The sequence below is a fragment of the Nothobranchius furzeri genome, chromosome 11 (assembly GCF_043380555.1).
Source record: "Nothobranchius furzeri strain GRZ-AD chromosome 11, NfurGRZ-RIMD1, whole genome shotgun sequence".
NCBI classification, from domain to species: Eukaryota; Metazoa; Chordata; class Actinopteri; order Cyprinodontiformes; family Nothobranchiidae; genus Nothobranchius; species Nothobranchius furzeri.
The window spans coordinates 64852491-64870350 of NC_091751.1; the positions used below are offsets into that span (position 1 = coordinate 64852491).

A 17860-nucleotide genomic window follows, 5' to 3' on the forward strand; every position below is an offset into this window, starting at 1 on the left:
TGAACAATCAAGGGGAAGGTGCGCATGCGTACCGCAGACTGTCATCGGAGTTGTTGGCCGACCGTAGCTCTAAAAACAAGTTAAACATCTTTAGTGCTCAGGCCAGAGCTTCTCCTGCTAGAAGCTGTGGAAGGAATATGGACGACGGCGTGTTGACAACTCTGAAACTATTGATAATTGGAGAAAGTGGAGTCGGAAAGTCCAGGTTTGTGTCTGTATGTGGGGGACTTTGCTAGCTTGTGACTGGATGTTGACAGTGTTGTGTAAGTCTGCTCAGCAGCTGATGATGTTTTTTTTTCTACTTAAGTATAACTTTTCCCACAGTCCGCCTATAGTTTTGAAACTTTTTAGTAATACTCTAACATAAAACACTTCCGGTGTTGTTACCCCTGTCAAAAATTGTTTCCCCTGGGTTTACACTTTGTTTTTGTTGGCGTTGCTATCACGAAATAGTTTATTTGCTAAATAAGTCACAGTTTAACTAATAACTACAGAAACTTTGGAGAACATTAAACGTTAAATTGAGAAGCCTAAAAAAACAAAATGTTCTCCAAAGTTTCTGTAGTTATTAGTTATACTGTGACTTATTTTGGCAGCCGAGGCCACACAGCCTGATAAAATCTGTATTCCTCCTTAACTTTTGCTGTGAAGAAACACTCTGCAACGTTACTGTAGTTATTGGTTATACTGTGTTTGATTTCATAAATAAACTATTTCGTGATAGCAACGCCAACAAAAACAAAGTGTAAACCGAGTGTAAATTCACCGGAGAGCGGCGTGTTTCCATGATCACGTCTGGTTCCGTGAATGGGGAAACAATTTTTGATGGGGGTAACTACTTTGGCACAACACCGGCTAGCTTCAGAGCTGTATGATCTAGCAGGAATTCAGGTTTTTAGAGCTTGTCATGCTAGCCTGTTGTGATGTATGCCCTGCTTATTTGTATCTGATCTTTGTTATTTCCCTCAACAGCCTCCTCTTGAGGTTCACAGACGATACTTTTGATCCAGAGCAGTCCGCTACTATAGGTCCTACAAACAAGCCACCATTAAAACATACAAATGGAAACAGTTGGATTCTAAAAAATATATTAAATAAATGTTTTTGTCCGTTATTTTCCCCCTGTGACTCATAAGGTGTGGACTTCAAAGTAAAGACACTCTCTATAGAAGGGAACAGAGCAAAGCTAGCTATTTGGGTAAGTTTCACTACAGCCCTCCACTAGGGGGCGACATTACATATCAGAAAAGGCAAAACAACCTAGTCACTATTATAGGAACATAAATTGTGCAATTTTCCCATAAAAAGAAGTTTTAATGTGTTAATAATTATTATTAATGTTTACAAAGTCTTAAGAATGATGAGCCTTCTAAAGTAACTTTGGCCTCAGTGTTTTTATTATAAATATTCTACCTTGTTTGTTCTGAAAGATCTATTCTGTTGTGTTCCTTTTTTAATAGGATACAGCTGGACAAGAACGGTTTCGTACTCTGACACCCAGCTACTACCGCGGTGCTCAGGGAGTCATTCTTGGTAAAGAAAGCTGATACTTTTAAGATTTAGTCTAAAGAGCTTGTCATGTTTTTGCTTTTATTTGCTCTACAGTCACAGCTTTTCTGCCCCCTTCTGTTTAAATGCAGTTATCAAATTCTGATTTCATTTATTTTGCGTCATTTATTTTCTGATAAAAATGACATCCAGGAGAGAAGGGAACAAACTTCAATTGCTCATCTCACTATTGCTTAGAAATCATCTTGCTGAGCCTTTTTTTGAAAATATTTTGTGGACTGCTGAGGCAAAAGTGGAACTTTCTGGAAGGTGTGTGTCCCGATCTATCTGGCGTAAAATAACACTAAAACAAAAACATACCAATGGTCAAGCATGGTGGTGGTAGTGTGATGGTTTAAGGCTTCTTTGCTGGTTCAGGAGCTGGACCACTGCTCTCTTGCAGAAATTCCTGAAGGAGAATTTCTGACCTTTGACCTTAAACAAAACATTCATGCTGGAAAACCCTCCAGCTTGGTTGGATTAAAACAATTATTAAAGAAGAGTAGGTCAAAATTCCTCCACAGAGATGTGAGACTCGTTGATTTTCATGAAAGATTTAAGTTGTTGCAACCAGTCATTGAAGTAGTGTTGGGAATTCCGGCTCTTTTTAGAGAGCCGGTTCTTTTGGCTCAGCTCACCAAAAAGAGCCGGCTCTTTCGGCTCCCAAGTGGCTCCTCAGATTTTCTGTTGAGTAGAGTACATTTATAACCAAAATATTGGTAAACTATATGTAAAATGATTTACTAATGTAAAAACATGCAATATATCAAATATTTATCATTTCTATGGATTTAATAACTGAACATTTTAAGAAATCTCAACTTTCCAACTGCTGTCGCTCATTTTTTCACCGTCTTCATCGCACTCTCCTCCCTCTCGCTCGCCTTTTTCCTCCTTCTCATTCCCTCTCCTCTCCCTCCGCCCGCATGTGCTCTGCTGTGTCTGAGTCTGATCCTCCCTCTTCCCCACCCCTACTGCTCTGTGTGTGGACAGTCTGGACACGCAGTTACACAGGTTGACCAATCGCCTGTAGCTTTCACCAAAGCAAGAGGGGAGGGGGGAGGGGACGGCTCCCAATGATGAGCCGGCTCCCGTCGTTCACTTCAAAGAGCCGGCTCTTAGAGCCGATTCGCTCGCGACCGACACATCACTACATTGAAGCTGCTTCAGCGATCTACAGAACAAGCTAGGTTTTGAATGCAAACACTCACCCCTCCTCTTGGGTATCTTTCCTGTACTGCTTCTGCCGGAACCAGAGAGCCGCAATGCTGGGGGAAATGAAATGGGTCTAAAAACCAGTCGCTGTTTTCTGGGTTCAAACGTCTTTTGTTGTCCGTGTCTTCAAAAGGTGTTTATCTTTTTGGGACTCTGGTAGTTTGTCCTAAATTTGAAGTGGTAGTAGCCGAATGTTTCTCTTTCTCTGATGTTACTGAGCTGAGAACCTTTCACACCAGCGGCGTTCTGTTGCTAAATATGTGAGTGCGTATTGAATGGAGGACCCAGGGAAGAGCGGTGGTTTGACGAGACTGACAACTGGATGGTCCAATGGTTGCTTTCGGCCTGAAAACAGCCATTGATGGAGGTTTTTAGACAGATACGAGATAACCACTTCATTGAATTTTTTTTAATCTTCACAATAAATTTATAGCTATTCTATGTTAGAAAGTTAAGAGGTGTGAACACATTTTTTTAAGAACTGCAGCTGATTAAAGTAAACCGCATTTAATGTTAGAGTGTATTTTTATCTCGTACTGTAATCTGATTTTCGTCCTGAAATATTTAAATGTAAAACGGTTTCTCAGCATTCTGTGTAGCTGATATGATAAATGCTTTGCTTTGTCAGTTTACGATGTGACGAGGCGTGATTCTTTTATGAAGCTGGAAAACTGGCTGAACGAACTGGAAACCTACTCGACGCGCAACGACGTCGTGAAGATGTTGGTTGGGAACAAAATCGATCAAGTAAGTTTACGAATACTGTTTCACTTGTTTTCGTCGACATGATGAGTTGTGATTACAACCCTGAGGGTGTTTTCTGCTGGCGTGGTTGTGTGTTGCTAGGACGACCGTGAGGTGGACAGAAACGAAGGACTGAAATTTGCCAGGAAACACTCGATGCTTTTTATTGGTAAGTACTGGTGTCAGAGGCAATGTGTTCATTTAGACCAACAGAGCCTAAAATGATGCAAAAAAAAAAAATCAGATTTGCATAATAGGCCCACTCTAACATTTCTGTGTAGTCATTATTTTGGCATTTTAGTGCATCTCATTTAAAGTTTGAATGGTTTGCCTAAAACCATCAGTGGGGCACACTCTTCAGGTTGGATCGAATCTATTGGCTAAGAGGTGATATGACTCTAGCTGGTATTTGTGATGCCTCCTTTTGGTGCATTTATCTAGATCATCAACATATAAATATTGGACAATGGGTTTCCAAAGGCTCCAATTACACGTTTTTGAAGAAAAATGGGAGGTGGCCACCACCACCATTTTGACCGTGTCACAGGTTCCGTCAAGCCCAGACAATTCCACAAAAGGGAAGAGAGGTGGAGCTGAGGGTGGGGCTGTAAGGCTGGGATCAACTGACGACACCCGGTCGAACTAGCTACAAGCTAACGTGGAGGTGGGAGCTAAGCTAACGGAGGTAGCAACCTAGCTACAACCGGAGTTAACTGTGCACAACACCAGAGCTTCAGAGTCAGAGATACGCCGGGCTGACCGCTGGGTAAAACAGGGTGGAACACAGAGGTCTCCGGAGACCTCCACAAGCCGGCAGCCACACAGCAGACAAGCTCCGCTGCGATCTGAGATGCGCAGAGCTGCCACTGGGGAGAACCGGGTGGAGAACATCAGTTTCCATCCAGAGCTCCACAAGCCGGCAGCCCGCGCAGCAGACAGAAGCCGCGATCAGGCAGAGATGCGCCGAGCTGCGGGGAGGGGAGAACGGGTGGAAAACACCGGTCTCCCGAGAGCTCCACAAGCCGATAGTGGGAACCCAGCTCCACCAACATGTTATATTTCAACCCATTTTCTAAAGTGCAGCATTATGTTAAATACACTGGGTTTTACCCTATTACATTTAAATTTCATGGTTAAACAGTACATGTTAAAATCTAAGCTCAGCTCAGCAGTGACCTAAAATACATAAATATAATTTTACTTACCGAAAAAAATGAAGTGGAGACTCCTTGGACGCTCTATTAGTGCAATTAATTCAATTCAATTCAAAAATACTTTATTAATCCCAGAGGGAATGCCACAGCAAGTCATTTTGTCCAACAATTGCACAAAAAATATCTAAAAAAGAATACACAAACACAGAGACTCAAAAACCCAGAGCAGTTTTCAGACCAGACCGAGGCTCTACTGAGGACTTTCCCTGGAGCTAGCTCTGTGGTCACGTGGATCTGATGCTCATTAATTATACAGAATTTTAGGCTTTTAATACACTTAAACAGAAGAGTGAGAAAAAAAATCACCCCCCTCAGAGTTGTCATGAGTGTAAACTAGATCATTTAAACCAAAAACATGTGTTGGTACCAGGCTGTAAACATGTTTATTTCTGCTGTGAAATTGGTATTTTTAACATGGGAGTCAATGAGGATTTGCTCGCCTCTGACACCAGCCCCCAGCGGATGAGGGTGGAACTGCAATTTTTGGTACTTCCGGGTTGAGACCAATTTTAGAGCCTCATTGTGGGGGCTTGATCTAGATGTAGGTGGAGTAAGACTCAGGCAGGGGTGACTTGCTCTTTAAAGACATGTTTTAGAATAGAAGTTTGTTTAATATTAGTTTGCTTTTAAGAATTTTATTATTTTATTTCTCGTTCTCAATTTTACTGATGTTTTTTTTTCTCAGAGGCCAGCGCAAAAACCAAAGACGGTGTCCAGTGTGCCTTTGAAGAGCTTGTGGAGAAAATCCTCCAGACTCCGGGACTCTGGGAGAGTGAACACCAGGGTCAGGCGTTCCAGCTGAAGGACCAGGATCCAGGCAGAGGGAGGGCCTGTGGGGGATACTGTTCTATACCCTGAAACTGGACTAAAGAAACTTAAAATAAAACCCTGATTAAAAGACCTGAGAGAGTGGTAAAGGATGAGCCTCGTAAATATTGAAGATCTGCTGGAATGAACGCTGCTGTTTGCACAATTCATGTTTTTTTTACCTCACTAATGTGTTGGAGGGGAAATTGTGCAGGGAAGGCATCTCATTTGTAGAAATGCAACGTTTTAAATGAAATTAACCCTGACAAGGAAGTCACAGGATGTCTGGTTTGAATTTAGTTATTCATTGCATCAGGTGCCTGTAGCACAAAGACATTAATAGAAATAATCCGAGTCCTTTAATTCCACCTATCAGGCTAATTAAATCCAACAGGTCTGAGTTTGCTCCATATTTACTCACATGGAGACACGCACACAACATCAATCTGAGTTTTTATTAAAACACAGCTTCCTGTTTGGATTGAAAGCGATCACTAAAAGCTGTTTATGCTCGTCCATTTACTAATGAAGAGCTCTGATTTCATGAACCTGCCCAGAGACCATGTTGTTTTATTTACTGACCGTTTCGTTTCATCAGCTGATTTGATGCTCCAGGGTGTCGACTTATTTTCCAACATTCTTGCTTCGTCTTTATTCCAAATGCGTGATCCTATTTGACTTTTTCATTGATAGTGTGTGTTATGTTGACAGCATCTACTAGTTTGAAATCACTTATTCACTTTTTCTGTTTTTTCCTCTTCCGGGTTCTCGCGTTTCTCACACAAACTCGTGTTTTGTTCCTAACATCTTTCAGAAATATTGGAGATATTCTGTGATTTCTTTTCGCTTTTGCTAGAAATGTTGTTTAACTAGTAAGTTAGCTGCATTTTTGTGTCGGTCATATTCAAGTTGTCAGACTGAAAACCGCCTTTAACGGTGAGAGACGTTAGTCAGAGATGTGGTCAGTTACTGCTTGAATTGTTTCAAACTACAATAAACAACTGCCTGACAATATGACCCTCACCCAACCCCGTGCTGTCATTTGTCTCTGGGTCTTATAGACGTCAGACTGATGGGGAGCAGGTGAGGTTTTTGTTTCTCTTCAGAAAACATTAGCAGACATAAATCAGGATGTGGAAAATCTCAGTATTTACCAGATGTTCCCATGTAAATATAAATTTAAATTTGGTGTCTGGGTGATGGACCGCTATTTTAAAACGTTCTCTGAGTGAAGGAAGTTGGCCTTGCTCCGCAGTGTCTTTGTGAACTTTTAGTTACTCACTCCCCGTCTCGGTCGCTGAGGTCGGCCGGCCAGTTTCTCCTGGAACAAAGAGAGAGCTCAGGGGTGATGGAGCTTTCTCAGTAGCAGCTCCAAGGTTCAGATTAGGATGGTTTCGTCTTGTCGGGTTTTAAATCACTTTGAAAGACTCGTCTGTTCTCAGCTGCTTTTAATTCAGTTTGAGAATGCATCTGTTTTAGTAGCTTTTATGTCAGTTTGATATGTTTGTTTTTATCATGTTTTGTGATGAAATTTTTGTCTTATTTTTAGAATTTTTAGGGAACTTCTGTTCTTTTTGGCTAGTTAAGCACTTTGGTCAGCTTTTATGCTGTTGTAAAGTGCTTTATAAATAAAGTTGACTTCTCAAACAAAGCACTGATATGAGAGGAGACTACATTAACCCTCTGGAGGAAGGCGTTGCAGATTTGCAACATTAAAACCTACCTAACTGGTTACTCCACACACGTGTTCCATGAGCATTTTTAACTCAGAAGTACCCCTGAAGGACTTAGTTGTTCGTCCTTTTATCAAAACTTCTTGTGAGCCTGACAGGGTTAAATCACTCATATAGATACCAAATATACATACTGACTGGATCCTTTAGCAGGTATCCACCTGACCCTCTTGCCTCAACAATCTACGCTGGTTCATGTATGGGGTGCTGAATCAAAAACTATACAATAGATAGCAATTTAAAATTTACCAGTACTGTATGTTATCTCATGTTAAAAATGTTATAATACTTCAAGTTTAAGTTCATTGGGAAACTGATTTTACTTGAATTTGAAGCACGATTGGTCACTCTGAGTTTCACATTCAGGCTAAACACGGAAGTAGTCATCTGGCCCTATCAGTCTAACAGTTTGAAATTCTAACATGGAAGGCTATAATGAAACTCAGTGCAGTAAAAATAATCATTTAATGCATAAAAGATGTCCAGATGACTTCACATTGGCTTTATTAAAATAACCTTAACATTGGATGATGAGCCAGCCTCTTATAAATCAGTTTTACTGTAAAAGTAGGATGTGATTTAAGCTTAATCAGGTTGGTGTTTAGAGTTTTCCATTTGAAAATAATGAGTGTATTATAAAACTGTTAGAGGTGGTTTTGAAATGTTTTTCTAATTCCTACCCGCTGTTTATCTGAACAACTTTGATAGTCTGGATCTCAGAGATATGAGAGGATTTCTGAATGACTCGACTGGTGAGAGTGGTCTCTGTGGTCTGCTCTGGTTCAGTCACAGTCATCCTGCTGGTGAGAGTGGTCCCGGATGTGGAGAGGGGCTTCCAGGTGAAGCTCCGGTTGGCCGTGCAGGTCTTATCCTGGGCCAAGCTGGTGAGAGCCATGGCAGCATGTATCTCCCTCCAGTTCTGGTGCTCTGGTCTCTGTGGGTTCTGCTTTCTGTGACGTGGAAAGAAAAAAATATAGAAATATAGTTATATTGTTTCTACTGAAACAGCTCTTCTTAGGGTCTCTAATGACCTTCTGACACACAGTGATGCAGGGGACTGTTCTGTTCTGGTCCTGCTGGACCTGACTGTAGCCTTTGACACTGTTGACCATCACCTGCTACTGGAGAGGCTGAGAGACTGGGTAGGCCTATCAGGAACTGCTCTGGAGTGGTTCTCCTCTTATCTCTCTGAGCGCTCCTTTTCTGTGGCCGTCTCCAAGTTTAGGTCCTCCACCACCTCTCTTACACATGGTGTCCCACAAGGTTCTGTGCTGGGGCCTCTGCTCTTCCTCGTCTATCTGCTTCCTCTTCAGCACATCCTGAGCTTCTTCAAAGGAATCTCCTACCGTCTTTATGCAGAAGACATCCAACTGTACATCTCCTTTAAGCCCCAGGAGATGTCTAAGCTGCAGCAGTTACACACCTGCTTAGACTCTATCAAAACCTGGATGGCTGGGAGCTTTCTTCAGCTGAATGAAGATAAGACGGAGATCCTCATTTGTGCCCCAGACAAGCTGGTTCCCAAAGTCAGAGACTCTCTAGGTCAGCTTGCTTCTCACACCAAATCCTCTGTCAGGGTTCTTGGTGTGACCTTTGACCCAGCTCTCACCCTGGTTTCTCATGTTAGTTCTCTTGTTTACTCTTCCTTCTTCCATCTCAGGAACATTGCTAAGCTGAGTCCCATTCTGTCCCGCTCTGAACTTGAGACAGTTCTCCACACCTTCATCTCCTCACGCTTAGACTACTGTAACTCTCTTTTCGCATGTCAAACAAACAAACAAACAAACAAAGCTTTATTTATGAAGCACCTTCCGCGACCCTGTTGGGAAGCCCAAGGCGCTGAACATGGTACATGAGAAAATCCTTAATTTTAATTTTAATTAACGCTGAAAATCCTTTAGCGTATGGTGAAGGTAGAGGTTGTCTGAGCAGAACCTCCCTGAACCGTCTACAGGTGGTTCAGAACGCCTGTGCTCGGCTTCTGACCAAGTCCTCCAAACACACCCACATCACCCCGCTTCTCCTCCAGCTTCACTGGCTGCGAGTCAGCTTCAGGGCTCATTTCAAGATCCTGGTTCTGGTCTATAGGGCCTTACATGGACAAGCACCATCTTACATTGGTGATCTTCTTTGTCCCTACACCCCCAGCAGGTCCCTGAGGTCCAGTGATCAAAGCCCACTGGTTGTGCAGCACCAGGCTAAAGACCAAACATGACAGATCATTTGCTGCTGTGGCCCCCAGACTCTGGAACTTTCTCCCCCTGAGCCTGAGATCAGTGGACTCAGTGGTCTCCTTTAAAACGCAGCTGAAGACTCACTTGTTCAAGCTGGATTTGGTGTGACCTTCATCACCCTCTCCTTATTCTGCTTTTTCTACCAATTCCGCATTTCACGGGATCCACTGATTTCCCTCTTTCCTGTTACTTTCCTTTCTACACATTCTAATCACAATTTTTTCTAATTTTTTATTTTTAATAATTTTTTACAAATTCTTTAAAAGTTTAAAATTTTTGTTCTTGTGAATCATGAGACACTATAAAAAAGATAGTTTTCTTTCTTTCTTTCTTTCTTTCTTTCTTTCTTTCTTTGTGAAAATGCTGATTTGGGGTAGAGAAATAAATGGTGGATGTGGATTTGTAGTTTTTTTCCAGTCGTTCATTTAAATACATAATGGACATCTTTAGGCACAAGAACCATCAAGAATCTTTTTCATCTGCTGCCGCTGGCAGAATTTCTCCAAAAAGATTTTAAAGCAGCATCCGAATGAGGGATGCTGATGATTTGAAGATGAAACATAACCAAAATCCAGAAACATGGTAAATGGCCTGTATTTGATATAGCGCCTTCTAGAGTCCTAGAACCCCCCAAGGCGCTTTACAACACAATCAGTCATTCACCCATTCACACACACATTCACACACTGGTGGGGATGAGCTACGATGTAGCCACAGCTGCCCTGGGGCGCACTGACAGAGGCGAGGCTGCCGAGCACTGGCGCCACCGGTCCCTCCGACCACCACCAGCAGGCAACGTGGGTTAAGTGTCTTGCCCAAGGACACAACGACAGCGACAGACTGAGCGGGCCTCGAACCTGCAACCTTCCGATTACGGGGCGAGCACTTAACTCCTGTGCCACCGTCGCCCCAAACATAATTTTAATATTTGCTTTTGTCAGATGGGAGTCAGAGAATCACCTTCCTGTCTAGTTTGGTTTATTATACACAGCAGGTATCTCATTCTGCCAGGTGAGGTTTGGAGGAGAGGTTGTGGGATTTTCAAACCAAAATCAGATTCATCACACCATCCATCCATCCATTTTCTGAGCCCGCTTTGTCCACGCAGGGTCGCGCGGGGGGGTGGGGGGGTGGGGGGGGGGTGTCAATGGGCAATCAGGCGGGGTACACCCTGGACAGAGAGCCAGCCCATCGCAGGGCAACACAGAGACACACAGGACAAACAACCACGCCCCCCCCCCCACACACACCTAAGGACAATTTAGACAGACCACTCAACCTAACAGTCATGTTTTTGGACTGTGGGAGGAAGCCGGACTACCCGGAGAGAACCCACGCATGCACAGGGAGAACATGCAAACTCCATGCAGAAAGACCCCAGGCCAGGAATCGAACCCAGGACCTTTTTGCTGCAAGGCAACAGCTCTAACCACTGCGCCACTGCGCAGCCTAGATTCATCACACTTACATGTTAACTCTAGTAGAACCATAGTCTGTTGAGTCTGCAAAGACAGAAAAAACAACAACTGTAACAGCTGTTAAAACGTAAACAGTTCATTCATGTTTGAATTTAAGCATTTCATTTAATTAAGTACGCGTGTTATGTCACCTGTTTACATCTAATCCTGTATTCACATGGCAGCTACTCCACATGTTTACAAGGGCAACAGTTCCTGTGTGGAGTGAGACATTACACGCTCATTCGTTGTAGACACATGATGTGCAGGTTTGGTATCCAGCATAGGAACAAAGAGGGACAGATGGTGGTAGAATGGAAATGGCTGTTATAAATATGTTTTTCCAGTGGAGTGTTACGGCTGGAGCCTTTTTGTGTTGTGATTTCATTTTTCTGTGCATTTTTATGCTGCATCTGAGGAGCATGCCTGCAGACTGTGGCCTGTTTGCTCACCCTTGCTCCTCCCTGCACCAGCTGAGCCGGGTTTTCATCAGCCGCTGATAGCTTAAAGGACCTGCTGGAGCTCCTCACCAATGGGGACAATAGTGCAGAGCTGCCTTTCCTCTGGTCTGTTGTCTCCCACTTAGAACTTTGATATTGAAGAAGAAATAAGCTTTAGGGGTAATCTGTTACCTTAGATTTTGTGCTCTCTTTAGAGTTATGTTACATTTTAGTGTTTGAACCTGTTTTGGTTAAAGGGGTTTTTGATCCATGGTGGTTTATTTTGTGGAGTAAGACAAAAAAAAGAGAAAGGTAAATAAAACTTTTGTTAATTTTCCTTTGTGTAACGCGTCCTCCATGTTACCCCAGGCCCCCTAGACACCTGGTTGTAACAGGAGGCAGGAACACGGCGTGACTTATAAGGGTGGAGGGAGGAGCGCACAGGTGGACTTCATCTTATGTAGAAGTTGGAATTTGAAGAGACTTCAAGGTATGGTAGGTGAGAGTGCAGCAAGACAGCAAAGGATGGTGCAGTTGGACGAAAGTGATGATGAGGACGATAAAGAGAGCCAAGGTGGAGCAGAGGGCCAGGTGTTAGGAACTGAACACAGAAGAGGGTAGTGAGGTTTTCAGGGAGGAGTTGAGACAGCCTGTTAGGGGTCAGACGTGCTCTCAGACTACTGGACAGATTCAGCTAGATGGGTAGGAGGGTACTTGCTGTGTCGGCTGGAAGGAATAAAGTATAAAAGGAGACTTAGTGGTGGAACAAAAACATTCAGGATCAAATGCAGAGAAGGAAGTTAGCTAAGAACAAGTGGGACTCCGAGAGGACCGAGGAGAGTAGACAGGAGGACAAGGAGATGCAGCGTATGGTGAAGGTGGTGGTTAGGGTTATTAAGGATAGACGTAGAAATGTACTGACAGGTTCCTAGTGTGTGATGGGATGAAATGGTACTTGAAGAGATGCTGGGTGAGGAAAATTAGAAACAATGTAGAGTATAAGAGGACACTGTTGTGGATCACGGGATCTGTGGATTGAGCGCCGTTATGGCTGCTCTCGCGGTCTGCCTGTATCTGTCCTGTCCATATGTGTGTGTGTAATCTTGGTCAGGCTGTTCTGTGGAGTCAAGTTCCTATGCTCTGGATCGCTGGAGCGCTGGCAATAAAATTCTTTCTGATTCTGATTCTGATCAGGATGTAGCTGAGGTCAGTAAGGATGAAGTGAGGAAAGCTTCAAAAATGAAGCCGTGGTGGAAGCGAGGCTCAGGTCAGAAGTGATTATTCGTGAGCAACAGTAGAGTTTCATGCTGAGACAGCATTACAGATGCTCTATTTTCTTTGAGGATGCTAATGGAGAAGTACAGAGAAGATGGGGAAGTGTCTGTAGATTTACAGAAAGTGTATGTCGGGGTGCTGAGAGAGGAGGTCTGGAGTGGAAGAGAAGTGTGTTAGAGTGGTGCAGAACATGTGAGAGAGCCGTGGGCCAGCAGTGAGGTGTGATGTAGGAGTTTCAAAGGAGTCCAAGGCGGGATTACATCAAGGATTGACTCTAAACCCCTTCCTTTGCTATGTTGATGGATAAGCTGACAGATGATGTTAGACAGGAGTCTGCATGTTTGTATCGTGCCTTTTAAAGGGACTTTTCGGACTTTTGAATTTTTTTGCTCGCGATCGCCCCCTCAGGCCAAAGGCGTAACGGCAGCTTCAATCGTAGGCTCGTGCACGAGGCCCGCATGCTGTACGTGCACACTCCTTAATGAAAATAACAACTGAGATAGTCTCGTGTGTGTGTGTGTGTGTGTGTGGCCCGGAGGACAGAGGACAGGAGAACACGCAGCTAATTAATTAAATAATTTGGTTCTGTACCTTTCTCTTCAGCACAGCCGACAAAGGTTTAAGATGGGTCAGTCCTCCTGCATGCTCAGATCATTCCCTTCCCTTGCTTGAAAAATTGTTCCAAAATGAAAGTTGAACCCACATCTTTTTTATCTGTGAATTCAATGCCGTTCGGCGAGTCTCAAATAAACATTTGGGCATCTTACTGTAAAAAATATACCACAAATGTAAAAAAGAACCTCTAAATAAACTATGTTCACACCCAGAAACGAACCCAGGTCTTCCGCAGGAGAGTTAGACATCTTACTAGGTAAGCTACACACCAGTAACATTTGTTGTATCTGTAACATTTATATCCTTGATGACAGCTGAAACAATGTCAAACCAAAGAACGGTTCGGAGCGAAAATGGCTATTTTGTTGCTAATTTGCAGGAAATATCTAGAAGAAAGTTCTACAGAAAGTAGCTAAGGGTCCTCAGAAACGTAGCTAGCTTTGTCACTAGGCGTTAGGAACAGCGACAAAGTGGCACTGCCTCTCTCTCTGCTGCTAAAGCTACTGATAGCAAATGCTACGGGCTATGCCTGAGCGTGAACGCGCATGAAGCAGCCTGCTCGACCCGAGCATCTCTCTTTTTCTGTGATTTTACAGAAAAACAGGCAATCACAGTAAAAATGCCAGGGCTCATTCTACAGGACCAGGGCATTGCAGGAGAATGTATGAAGAAGAAATTTATTATTTCTATACATGTTTTGTCTGTCAAACTTCCATAACGTCCCTTTCAAGAGGACTTGAAAAGCATTTCAAGATGCTTGCTGATCCAGAGATGATATCTGCTGCTACGTTCAGGGCATGATGGACAAACGACAATAAGAATCTTGGTAAGAGTTTAAAAATGTTTTTTTTGTCTGACTTATCCATAAAATATTTTGTAATAATTTTTCCAACAATAACAAATGAAAATCTCATTTAATTTTGCTAAAATTAAAAACTGATGCACGATTCGTGATCATTTAACCCACAAGTTGTTGTTTGATTTACAACAAATGTCAGTTATTGATTACTATGATCACTCTACTTTCACAGAAGAGACAGAAATGCAAAGAATAAAAAAAAATCTAATATTATTTGGAAAAATTCTAGCATACTTAATAAAAATAAAGGCAATAAATGCTGAACTCAAAACTGCACAAAATAAAAGAAGAATTGTGGACTTGTGTTCCACAGGTGAGGAGCAGCAGAGCAGGTGTGTGTGTGTGTGTGTGTGTGTGTGTGTGTGTGTGTGTGTGTGTGTGTGTGTGTGTGTGTGTGTGTGTGTGTGTGTGTGTGTGTGTGTGTGTGTGTGTGTGTGTAAGCTCGAAGGTGCATGAAGACATCTTGTGGTCATTTGTGGGTCTTTTGGCAGTTACGGATCAGCACCAGAAGATTCCAGATGGTGAGTGGTGACATTTTACTGTAATCTTGAGTTTTTGGAAAATGAAAAAAAGTAGTTTGAGGTATTTTGAGACTAGAACAAGAATGTTTCACAATGCTTCTAATGCATTGTATAAAGGAATGAGTTGGAGTGGGAAAGTAACACTGGGAAGAGGCAGACGGCCAAAGTCCACAGGTGTCAAGGGAGCAAAGCCACATCCTCAAACACCAAAGTAATGAGCCAAAATAAATAACAGTCCAGTTACTTAGCATTGTCTCATGTGTGGTGGCGCTAACCTTATAAGACGTTCTCATTTTATTGACAGTCTGCCCCATTTCCACACTTGGGCTGAGGTTTCCACTTCTCACCCTGTGAGGAATAAAGTCTCAGACATTCTGTAATTGTCCTTGAGGCTAGACTTGACATTTCCACCATAAGCTGAAGTGGAACAAATGGCACATTCGAGTGCATGGAAAGGATATTTGTGGTGTTCAGTGGCAGCCAGCGCAAACTCCATCCAAGTTTAAAACAAGGGATTTCAGCATCTGCGTGGGCGTTTATTAGCAGCGTTTGCAGAGACGTTGTCTGCTGTGCTTCTGCGGGTCCCTGAAGGTCTCACCCACGTGTCCAACTCCATTCTCGGTTTGCCATTACATGTATGATTGAATGTTGTTGAGCATCTTGACTCTCAGTGGTATGCCAGAGATTTATTAGTGTCAGGGAGCCCTGAGCTGCCGAGTGGAGGTTTCTGTTCATTCTGCTCCTGTTTTACTGTACACTGTGGTGCATTAAAGAACAACTGAAGGAAAACAGAGTAGTTAAACTGTCAAAGTGCTTCACATTCTGCATGAATCTCCAATTAACAAGGAAAAGGCCTTAATAGAGCAGGAGGATGTTGTATGTTGTAAGTTGTACATCATTATTTTCACACACATGTGAAGACATCAGCTTTCAGTTGAATTAGAAACAGGTTTTATTGTTTTTGTACAACCTGTATAAATCTTACCCATGTGGTACATGAAGTTGGCCTCAGTTTCTAATGATGACGCCGGAGAGACAACATCTCGTTCACATCCGTTGGAGCTAAGCGACTCGGGATGGCTTCTTCTGTTGCGGGCTGAGGAAACACCATCTGCCTCTGCTGCCTTCACGTGCCTCAGGGTGTCATTCAGGTAGCGGTTCAGTAAGCTACTCTTGTACTTTGATGGAGGAGATGATGTGTTGTCATCAGTGAAATCAGCAAAGGTAAGGACGCTGCTTTGTTTTCCCCTCTGGAGTGAGGATGATCGACCAAAGTTTAACTGGCTGGTGGAAGTCTGAGGGCTCTCTTCATCTGCAACAAGAGAACGAAAAAACACCAAAACTAAGACAATCTCATGTTGAGAAATGATTATTTTTGGGACAATTATTGAAAATGTTAGTGACAATCTTGATTTAACTGTTAAGGTGCAGAGTGGGTGTTGTGAATGACTCTCAGCTACTACAACACCAAGTTTTAGCCACAATATCTATAAAATTGACTTAGACATGGACATTTACATAGCTGTGGCAGCCATCTTTAACAGTCAGTTATAGGTTGTATCAAAATCCAGGGGCTGCCTTCTTCTGAGTACACATTCTAAGGCTGATTACGTCACAGCAAAGCGACAAAGCTGTCCACTTTCTAAAGACGCTCAAAATGTGTCCTCAATTGGATTCTTGTGTTCCCTGAATTTCAACGACAGGCCTGGTGTTGCCTTAAGTGTAGTTTATGCTTCTGCGTCAGCGTCATAAGGGAGAGACGCACACGCGTTGACAGAGATGTTCTCCTGGGGAGTGTTGCAAAGCAGTTCCCCACCAGGACAACAGAGGGCGCAGCGTTCTGAGGTATCTTGTCACGTATCGATCCAAGATGGTGCATTTTACTATTACTTGTATTTCAAAATCTTTTTAACAGGGACAAATTTGTCCCTCATTCTCCTCCACCTCTTCATGCGCTCGCCACCTTTAAACCCACATTTCCATCCACAAATAAAATGCTTGCTTTGTATTTAAACTCCTCCAGTCACGGAAAAATAAAACAGCTGCTCCATGTCTGTCACTAGATATTTTTTTTATCTCTCTCTGTTTTTGAGAGCGCAATGACAACCAGTCACAAGCTGGCGTTATCCATCTCGTTTGACATATGCTTAGAAAAGTGGGCTCGACTTCGTGCTCCTTAAAGCATAAACTAGGCTTTACTGGCCAAGGCTATTCCAGTATTCGTGGGCCGAATGTGAGATTTTTGTTCTTATAACAATAGCAGATAAAATGGGAGAGGACTAGTTTAACATGTAAGTATGTTAATATCTGGTTGTACAACAGTGTTGTGTAGCTCAAGGCCTGCATTTCATCAAATGACCAAAAGTTTACTTCTCCATTCAGGTCATGCCAGACTGACACCGGAGGTGTCGATATGAGTATCCGTCATTTATCCTGTTCACAAGACACCAAGATCCCTGTGAAGACACCAGACGTTTCATCTAAATCCCTTTAATAAAGTTAGTTCTATGTCGTATGGCTCCGCCCTGTAAGCCTCACCTATTGGGAGTTAGTCCTTGACAACGACCAATGACTGAAGAGCTTTAATGTACGCCCGCCTATCAGGTGGGCCCTGGTCCTATAAGAGAGGTGCGAGGACTAAGGATCTTCTCCTTTCAGTTCTTCAACAGACTTGACGACTAGAGTTAACCTAGAAGATCCAACCATCATGACGAGCGAAGCTATTCGCCTTTGCCAATCCTTCAACGTGTTCTACATCATTCCCGGTGACCTCCACGACAGATGCGACATCTGCCTCGGCCCCAAACACGCCGGCCTCGCCCTTACACCTCGAGCCGCGTGCCACTTCTGCGAGCTCCTCCCGGCGGTCGAGAAGCTACGACGTGTGGACTATTTCACCTCCATCTCCGAGGACGTTTCCTCAGCGGCCGACACTGTCCCACTGGAAGAGGTCATGGACATTTTCGACGCTCATCAGGACCCGTCTGATTCCGCACTGGCTTGCTGCTCTGACACGAAGCGGCTCAGCTGCACGAGATCCTCACATATCACCCTGGAGGCTGCGGAACACCGGGCTCCCGAATGGGACTTGAACCCAATCCTCCAGACTACCTCTGCACCGCTCCCTGCCATCCGAGCGCTGCTCCACAAGCTGCCCGCCATTATTTCAGTGGCGGCAGACTACAAAGGATTAACCGT

At 43.4% G+C, this 17860-nt stretch overlaps 2 protein-coding genes across 2 annotated transcripts in view; one reads left to right on the forward strand and one right to left on the reverse strand.

Annotated features, from left to right (window-relative positions):
• LOC107384318 (ras-related protein Rab-18-B) lies at window positions 1-6545 on the forward strand. The gene is made up of 7 exons (XM_015957516.3): window positions 1-205; window positions 973-1028; window positions 1137-1198; window positions 1461-1533; window positions 3392-3510; window positions 3610-3676; window positions 5407-6545. The coding sequence occupies exons 1-7, from the start codon at window positions 138-140 to the stop codon at window positions 5577-5579; spliced, it is 618 nt and encodes a 205-aa protein (XP_015813002.1). The 5' UTR covers window positions 1-137; the 3' UTR covers window positions 5580-6545.
• Window positions 5406-17860, reverse strand: part of LOC107384319 (homeobox protein Mohawk) — a 24684-nt gene continuing 12229 nt past the window's right edge. Inside the window, exons 4-6 of the mRNA XM_015957517.3 lie at window positions 15648-15974; window positions 10964-10997; window positions 5406-8211 (exon numbers count right to left, since the gene is read on the reverse strand). Of these exons, the coding sequence (XP_015813003.1) occupies window positions 7938-8211; window positions 10964-10997; window positions 15648-15974 (635 nt within the window). The 3' untranslated portion in view covers window positions 5406-7937. The remainder of the gene's footprint in view (window positions 8212-10963; window positions 10998-15647; window positions 15975-17860) is intronic.